The sequence below is a fragment of the Malania oleifera genome, chromosome 4 (genome assembly GCF_029873635.1).
Source record: "Malania oleifera isolate guangnan ecotype guangnan chromosome 4, ASM2987363v1, whole genome shotgun sequence".
Taxonomy (NCBI): Eukaryota; Viridiplantae; Streptophyta; class Magnoliopsida; order Santalales; family Ximeniaceae; genus Malania; species Malania oleifera.
Genome location: NC_080420.1, coordinates 115,672,104 through 115,681,303, shown reverse-complemented (window position 1 = coordinate 115,681,303; position 9,200 = coordinate 115,672,104). Strand labels below are relative to the sequence as shown.

The 9,200-nt window shown below is 36.4% G+C and overlaps 1 protein-coding gene across 2 annotated transcripts in view; it reads left to right on the top strand.

Moving 5' to 3' along the window:
- Positions 1-885: 885 nt before the first annotated feature.
- The window catches only part of LOC131153330 (sucrose nonfermenting 4-like protein), a 52,223-nt gene continuing 43,908 nt past the window's right edge, over positions 886-9,200 (top strand). Inside the window, exons 1-2 of one of the 2 annotated variants that reach the window (XM_058105558.1) lie at positions 886-1,934; positions 2,099-2,186. In XM_058105558.1, the coding sequence (XP_057961541.1) occupies positions 1,810-1,934; positions 2,099-2,186 (213 nt within the window). In that variant the 5' untranslated portion in view covers positions 886-1,809. The remainder of the gene's footprint in view (positions 1,935-2,098; positions 2,187-9,200) is intronic. The other variant, XM_058105557.1, reaches the window with a different exon arrangement.

Genomic DNA, 9,200 nt, shown 5'->3' with positions numbered 1-9,200 from the left:
AAAATAAGTCAACATTAACTGTAAAAATTGAGTAAGAAATTAAGCCGAATATGTCATCAATATGATGTTTTGTAATATGATAAAAACTATAGTTGTCATAAATTAGAATAGTAGAGTGAACGAAAGAAATGTTTTATTATTGAATTTTATAATCATACTTTACCGATACAATTATTTAATACGAGAAAATAAGTGCATTTCAAATCAATTCTAGAAATGATTTTATTGCTTTTTGACTACAATTAAAAATATATAAAGCTCATTTCATATAAAAGCAATAGTTTGAGGATTTGAAAATAATTTTGAATAAAAATGTTAGCAAACTAGTCCAAAATTTATTAATTTTACTTATTTAATTATTATGATAATTTATAAATTTTTAATTATAATTGTTTAATTGGACATGCAAAAAAATTTACTCAAACTCATAATATTTAGAATTAAGTATAGATGAAAACAGAACTTAAATGCTTAAAGTTGATACCATGAATTTGAACTGAAATGCAAATTTATATTCATATCGTAAAATTATATTCGATTTCAATTTCGTACTAGATATCATCTTCTGGGTTTAGACCCTAAATCAAAGTCTCTTTCTTCAATTCCTTTTAGTTTATAACTTATCCACAAATAGAACTTGCATGTATTGACGAAAAAATATTTTGTAATGCATATGTGCATAAATAAATACTTACATTTACAAAACACATAAGTCATATTTAATCTCGCAAAAAATAGTATTTTAGTGTTGAGCACGTGTGCATGTATACATGCACGTGTGAAGATATATATATATATATATTTATTTATATTAATAATAATATTATTTCTTTGTTTTTGTTTTTGATTTATTTATTTTTTCCATTTAACCATATGCGATTTTTTACCGCATCACTTATAATGAATCGTCGTGTCTCTCTCCGATTGCTCTCTCTCTCTCTCTCTCTCTCTCTCTCTCTCTCTTTGGAATCTTCACTGGGAAAATTACAGGAATTGCAAAGCTTGAAGATCCAACAATGCCAATAATATCTAATTCATCTCCATAAATTTAGGGTTTCTCTACCGAGGGCCTAGTTTGGGCTTTGGATTGCTTCTTCACTTTTGTAGTGTAAAATTATTGAAAAAAAAAAAAAATTCGATTCTATTTTGTTTATTTATACAATTTCGGATATCGGAGTTTAGATTCAATACAGTTGCAAATCTGTGTTTTGGGTCAGATCAGAGCTTGAATTTTTGTTATATGTCTAAATGTTTGCAGATTTTTTGTGGTTGGATTTAGAGGGGTTTTGGTGACTCTGATTTGTTGAAGTTTGAGTTGAATTTTTGATCAAAATGAGCTGGGATTGAGGGAGGTTTCATTTTGACGATGATATAGTGGGGGGTTAAGTACAAAATTGCTGGGATTGTGTGTTTGTTTCTTGTGGGTTTTTTCATGTGCTTGTAGTGAGGGTTGAGGATTGTGGCTTGGTGTTCTAGGGTTTGTTCTCGAGTTTTAGGTCTGTGGAGTGTGGTGACTTTGCATGTGCAAATCTTAAGGGGTCCTCTGCTGTTCCGTGGAGGATCCCTGTCAAGAGAAGTACCTAAAAATCGCGGTTCTGGCTGTGGTTCTGCAGGGGGGTGTTTTCCAGTTCTGAGTTAAACAGTTTTCCTTTCTTAGGAGGAGTTTGTCAAGGTGAGGCGAATGATCTGTTGGGTTGGGTTGTAAGCTGTTCTTGTACCTTTTTCTTGGCGGCAAGCAGACAAGTTGGCGGGTATCCAAATTTGCCTTTTGAAAATAGGTTTTGTGTGCTATACATAATTCTTTGGGAAATGTTTGGTTCTACACCGGATCCTGGGCACAGAAACAGTGGGGTTTCGGGGACTTTGCTAATACCGACACGGTTTGTGTGGCCCTATGGGGGAAGAAGGGTTTCTCTCTGTGGTTCTTTCAACATGTAAGAGAATTCTTTGGTTATTAATAATTTTTTGTAGTATTATGTTTCAAATATTGGTAGGTACAATACAAATATGTGTGGTTACTAGGTTTTTTGCATTCTTGGAGGGAATTTTTTCATGCTTACTTGATTTCTAAAGTGTTTTAGTTGTGTTTAATGCACAGGTGGTCAGAACACATACCTATGTCCCCTATGGAGGGTTGCCCTACTGTATTTCAAGTTATCTGGAGCTTAACACCCGGTTATCACCAGGTTAATCAATTTTCATAATGTCCACAATTAGTATTATTATTTATAGGAAACTATTTAATAATGTTAACTGCTTTTATATTAGGTGCTGGCCAAAAAATTAAATATCTTAAGCCTGGAAGGCACTGATCTAATTCTGTAGTCCAAAAAATGTGATAACGACATTATTTTTCATGCACTTACCATTTAGTTAAATATGATATGTATGATAATAACTAATTTAATCTTATCATCAAAAAATTAATTCGAAATCATTTACTTGCTAAAAATGGGACACAGCGATTTTCTTCGTCGATCCCTACATCCATTTTTGGCTGCTGCAGGGGGAGATAAACAGAAGGGTTTTTGCGAGTTTAGAGTCATCAGCCAGCAATCCAATAGATTGTTGGTTAAATCATTGTATTTTTTTTTTTTGTTTTACTAAAGCTCAGTATTTGTGTAGATTCAAGCCACCATCGATTTAATTGATTCTTTCTGTTTGTAATCCTTGTTTTTGTTTTTAGGTTACACCCCCATGGCGCCCTTAATGAATTCTTCTTTTCTTATTAAAATAAATGGATTCGGATATATTTATATTAATCCATTTGGATTCATGGTTTATGTTCCCATGGAATCCGTGCTTGAGTTTATTGTGGTAAGTTGCCACTTCCGGAATCAAAATATATAGTTTCATTCAATGTATTTCCTCATCCAACTGGTGTTAGACTGTTACCCAAATAGTGCGTTGGATGCTAAAATCATACCTTATTGCTGTATCAATATAAATTCAGTATGTAGCATATCTGCTATGAACTAATGTGAATGATCTTGATTTCCTCTGTTGTCGGGCTTCATTATGTTGGCTTGTCGTTGAGGATCATGTATGCTGCCTATGTACTGGACTGCTGCGGAGTTTGCCTTACCTAAATTTATTCCCTGTTTGGCTCTTTTAATGGTATTGTTCATAAAAATTATGAAATTCTAAATTAAATAGATTTGGTTGAAAGATTTGCCCATCCTCACTTAAGATGCCATTGCAGAGTGTTGATAAAGTTTTCTGAAGTTGAGTAAGAGGAGTCATGACATAATGAGAAAGGTGTTATATGCACACATTGGAGATGCTGTTTAAGGTATTGTTTGGTGTAAAGATGATGTATTGGAAACAGGTCAATAACTGGCCTTGAATATTGCTCTTTTGGTGAGTGGTTCTGGAAATTCTAGATGCGAGAGTGGATTAGGTATGGTTTTTTGGTGGAATTTCCTAAAATGTTCAGGCTTGCCTAGGATAAGATGATAGAGTTTGGATCTCTCTCTCTCTCTCTCTCTTGCGAGCGTGCGCGCGCGCGCGCACACACACACACAGGAGAATGGAGTGTTTGAGTTCCTTGCATTCCAAGTTCCAAGGGGAGTGCTGTCTAGGAATCTGGACAGTAACACATCAACAAGTCTCTTGTGGGCTTTGTTTAATTAGACAAAAGTCTGAAGGCTTGGTATGTGTAATTATTCGTTGGTGAACTTTTGTTTATAGGCTTGATAACTTGACATGATTGCACGATCCTTAGAATGACCTATCTACTTTGATTCTTTGTGATGTTAAGGTATTGATTTTAAAGTAATTGGTTGGTTTCATGAAAATTTTGGCCGTCAGAGGCTTAATTTCTTTTGGTAAACCAATGTTTTTTTTCTAGAGGCCCCAAGCAGGTGCCGAGTCAGAGAACAAGAAAGAGTAGATTGTGCAGATAATAAAAAATTCCAAAATTCGAAGATCATGTTAATATGGGAAGTATTGCCTACTAACGAAGCAGATAAAGCCTTCGTATTAAGGGAGTCATTTCAACAACTTCAAAAACTCTTCTATTTTTCTCCCTCCACAGAACTCAAAAAATTAGTGAGAGGGATCACGATAAGAGTATAGGACTTTTCTCCTGTGTACAGGAATTTATACCTCATGAAACCCAATGTTCCTTCTCAAGATCCAACTACTACCCAAGAGAGGGCAAGAAGATACAAAGTCAACTCTGATAAATTTGTAGTCCAAGAACAGCGCAAAATAAAAATTTTATTGAGATAATGTTTGACAATTTCGTTTGCTTTTTAAGCAACTTTACTCCTAGGAGTTCTTTTGCTTTGTCTAACTTGCAAGGTCATATTTTGTGGGAAGAGATATTTCATGAGCATTATCTGAGTAGTTGTGCTAATATCAGTTTCAAACTATTGCGCTTTTGTCCTTTCAAATGATTCCTCCCTCTAGCTTTTGTTGTAAAATATATGTGGCTCACTCACCGTTTGTTTAGAATTGATTTTGAGTAGTGTTGGTTGTCATATTTAGTACGTTGTTGGGAAGGTTTTAAGTGCATGTGTAATTGCATAAACTAAAATATGTTAAAAAAATTGTTCTCCATGCTGTTTCTCTTTTCTTTTGTTGTAATTCTTTCCATATCTTTTTGACATTTGTCTAATTATTTTTGTGTTTATTAAAAAAAATTCAAAAGAACTCCAAGTCTGGAGCATGACTTTTTTGGGTTAAATCTATAGAGAAATTGAATTTGAGAATCAGGCAGTTTGATTATTTAGGAGCACATCTTTAGTGACCTCAAAGAAGAGAGACATATTTAGGAATGATTTTGAAGAGCTCTTTCTCAAAGAATATGTGAGATGGGATAAAAATTGGAGGGTTAGGATGGGTCAAGAAGGTATTGCAGTTTAAAATTGTGCTGTAAGGTGGCCGGTGAGAGTATGAGGAGAAATTTATTACATGAAGAGGGACACAATATATGCTTGATAATCAAAGATAGGGTTGCTAAAGAGACTTGAAGCTGCTGATCAAGGCTTGTTCCCATAGGGACTCTTAAAGCTTGGATTTGAAGATGTTTATTGAGTTTTATTTGGGAGAGGCAAGTCACATAGTTTGAGAGACCCTTAGAGGAAGGTTTTTTGAAGAATCAGTATGAATAATATTCTGGCTCTTGTTGGCTTCACAAGGGTCTTCAGATTGTTGTGAAGTATTGCAAAATGGCACTTTAAGGTTTGCAAGGAATTCTATCCATCAATGCTGCTTTTGTTGGCACAATTCCAAAAGGAATGTATATATTTTTTAATTTATTGAAGATAGCGGGCCATCACATTGGCTTTATGACAAGCATTTAGAAGTTCACAGTAAAGTGTTCTTCACTAAAAAATTTCCTCTTCTCAAAGTGTTCTGTACAAAGGTCATAAAACTTTGGACTAAACTTTAAAGCTTTTAGCTTATTGTTGTTTTTCTATGGTAGGTTTTCTTCTTTGTTTTTGAGGATTTCTCATCCTCGTACATTTGTAGATTTTTTTTTTCTGTTGGGAAAAAAAAGTAGATTAATTTAAATCATCCACTTGCAGCCATATTCGTTCTACAGAAGCATGATGTTATTTTGGGTAGGTTAGCAATGTTGAGGTACCTTCTCACTGAATGGTAGAGGGCTGATGAAGAGCTATAAGGAAATTGTAGAGATTTGATCTTTGTCTTTCAATCAAAATATGGTCATGCGTTGAGAAGGGGCTTGGCTATTTGCCTATTCCCTTTCACTGGGGGGTGTTAGTGTAAGGAAGAAATTTAAGAGTCTCTTTGCTGGGGCCTAAGTAGGAAAGGCACTTTTCAGGAAATTCGATATTTTATCCTTCTAGAAGGGATGAGAGAGTGTGGACACAGAACTTTTTAGATGTGTTTTCTTGTTGATCTTTTTATGATAATTTGATCTGTTTGCCTCCTCAATCACCTTCTATTTTTTGCTAATTTGATTTGGATCGCTAAAGTTGCTTTCAAGTATTGGGGTTTTGTTTAGTTAGTAGTACTTAATAGAATTAACACCAATAGTTGTAGATTTGGAGACCCAGCGAGCCTCCCCTGATGTTTGCATTGTGTTTTTGTGGTGGCAAGACTTTCATTTTGTTTTTGCATTATTATGTTGTTGGAGGGGTTTTTCTTGGAGGCTTTAAAGGCTTTTGTGAGCTCAGGGGCTTGAGGAGGAAGTGGCTATAAGTTTGTCATTTGGTCCTTTTTGTTGCACGTGGTTGGAGAGGAATGCACATATTTTTATGGGGACATTTTCTTGTTGTTGCTGCTCTTTCAGAACATGATGGTTTTTGCTGCTTCGTTGTCTTATGCCCCTGGTTTCTTCAAGGGGATGTGCTTCTCTGATGTTAAGCGTGGTTGAGAGCTTGTTTAGTTTGATTTTGTTCTGTTTTGGTTTCATTTGTTTTTGGAGGATGTTTCATCCTTTTTTTCTTTGTTCTTGGTTTTTTTTTGTTTTTTTCTCTTGCTCTTATGAAAAATAGCTCTTTAAGGAAATAATGTTGGAGATTTGTAATGGAAGTGGAGAGTGTTCAGAGAAAGGTGATTGAGTCAAAATATAAGCTCTTGGAAAGGGGATGGTTTCTTAATGAGGTTTCTTGGTCTTACGACTTGGGCTTTGGAAAAACATCATAAAGGGCTTGGGGAGTTGATGTACTTTCTTCTGCAGTGTGGGATTACTTCAGGACCAAAGTCTGGAAAGAAATGTGTTGTGGAGTGGTGGCTTTGAAATATGCCTTCCTAGTTGATAAGTTGTGGATCACATTGTGTGGGATAGAGCTTTGCAGAACTAGGAAGTGGAGTATGTGGTCATTTTTGAAGTTGTTTCTCTGCTGATTGACTGATTCTGCATCAGCCATACAAAGAAAACACCTATTTATGACTGTAAGCCCCCTTTTCTGCAGATTGTCAAGGGCTAAAATATTTCCATGCGTGCACTCCCAAACAAAAGAGGCAACCTCTGAAGGGGCTGCTGTCCTCCAAATACGAATCCAAGGGGAGTTGCAATTTGTTCCCAGCAAGGAGAGCTTCTTATAAAAAGATTTAATAGTGAAAACGCCATTTTTTTCTAAAGCCAATTTTGGTTTGTTGGGGATATTTAGTAACGAAAATTATAGAGATTTTTGTAAACGTCATAGAGTGCATGAAGTTTCTGATCTACCATATTCCTAGTAAAATGAATATTCTAGAAAATTCCCTGATCAGTGATTTGGAGACGAAGACTGAGAAGGGCATTTTTGTCACAAGCTAAGTTGTAGATGGAAGGAAAGACAATTCTAAGATTACTCTTCTCACATCACACATCATGCTAGAAGTAAACATTGGCCCCAATCATAAATTGGGAAAAAATCATTTCACCCTCGATGAATTTCCAAATTCCCACTCCATAGGGTCCCCTACTATTGTGTGTTGTCCAACTGTTATGCTTGGGAGGACCATATTTAGAAACAACTATCTCCCACCAAAAGTGGTCTTTCTTCTTTATGAAGTTCCATGATCACTTCTCGAGGAGAGCTTTATGAAAGTGAGGAGAGATTTCAGCCCCAAATCTTCTGAACATATGGGTTGTTTAACCACTCCCTATCGAACAAGGTGATATTTAAATTCTGTCCCTAGCTTTCCCTAAAGAGATCTTCTCTGAATTCCCTCTAATCTCCTAGCAACTGAGGCCGGTGAGGGAGGAGGGACCTGAAATAGACTGGAAGATTTGTCAAAGTGCTTCTGATAAGGGTGAGTCTGCCTTCTTTTGATAAGAAATTTCTTTTCCATCCTGCCAATTTCCTTTCAGACTTCTCAATAATGGGGTCCTAGACTCCTTTGTCTTTGAATTTGGCTCTGAGGGGGAGACCAAGGTAATTAATGGGAAAGAATCCCATCTTGCAACCTATAAGACTAGCAAGGAAGGTTGGCCCACCTCCCACCCCCACCGCGTGTTCCCTCCAATTGGAATAAGCTCACTGTTGCCAAGGTCCACTTTCAAGCCTGAGACAGCCTCAAACCCTAACAAAGTACATCAGAGGTTGAGGATATGAAGGGTTTCTTTTTTCGCAAAAAAATGATAGTATAATCTGCGATAAGGAGATGAGAAACTTCTGTAAGCCATCCATTTTCTGCCCACCTTGAGACCTCTAAAAATTCCTTCTTCAATAGCTTTCATCAGCATGGGGCAAAGCACCTCCATAACCAAAACAAACATGAAAGGGGACAAGAGATCTCCTTGTCTCAAGCCTCTCGAGGAGTGAAAGAAACTAGAAGGGCAGCCATTTATGAGCACTGAGAAGCTTGGACTTTTGATGCATTGAGCAATCTAACTACATTAGAGCTCCCCAAAACCCCATTTTCCTAAGGAGATAAAGAAGGAAGTTTCAGTTGACATGATCAAATGCTTTCTCCATATCCAGTTTGCCCGCTATTTCCCTTTTTCGTTCCTTCAAATAGGCATCCACCACCTCATTAGCAATAAGGGCAGCATCAATAATCTGTCTTCTAGCTGCAAAAGCATGCTGATACTGCTTAATGACTTCTGGTATTGCTCTTTGGCAATGATTTTATAAATGCTTCCCACCAAGCCAATAGGGTCCATCCTTGGTGTCAACGGCCCCAACTTGCTCTAGAATAAGAGAAGGTGGTATCGAGGCAACTGATGAATTTTTTCGGATCAATGAAACTCCTCAAACACATCTAAAATATCGTGCTTAAGAAGGGTCTAGTTTGAAAGAAAGCCAAGGAAAAACCAGCTGGCCCATGCACTTTAACTCCATTACAATTTTAAATAGCTTGAAGGACTTTTGCTTCATCAAAGGGTCTCTCAAGCCACCCTACTGTGCAGAAACTAAGAGATCTGAAATTGATGTCATCCACTTTAGGGCTCCAAGTCTCAGGTTTAGGGTAAAGGTCTTTATAAAAATCACAAGTACCTTTTTAAAGGTCAAGTTGATTCCCCCAATTTCAATGCTGGATAAGGTGTTACCTCTGCGATGCTGTTTGCTATCCGATGAAATAATTTTGTATTATGGACCTATGGTAGATTTTTGCCTACAAGATATTTCCCCAAGATTAATAACCTCATTCAATTCCTCCTTAAGCAAAAGCTCTTTTGGCTTTTTGATCATCATCAATACCGTGGATTATCTCTTGCTTATCAAGTTCTTTGATGCCATTAAGGATAGCAGTCTTCGTTGCTTGGACATTTCGAAAGGTGTTTTTGTTTCCAT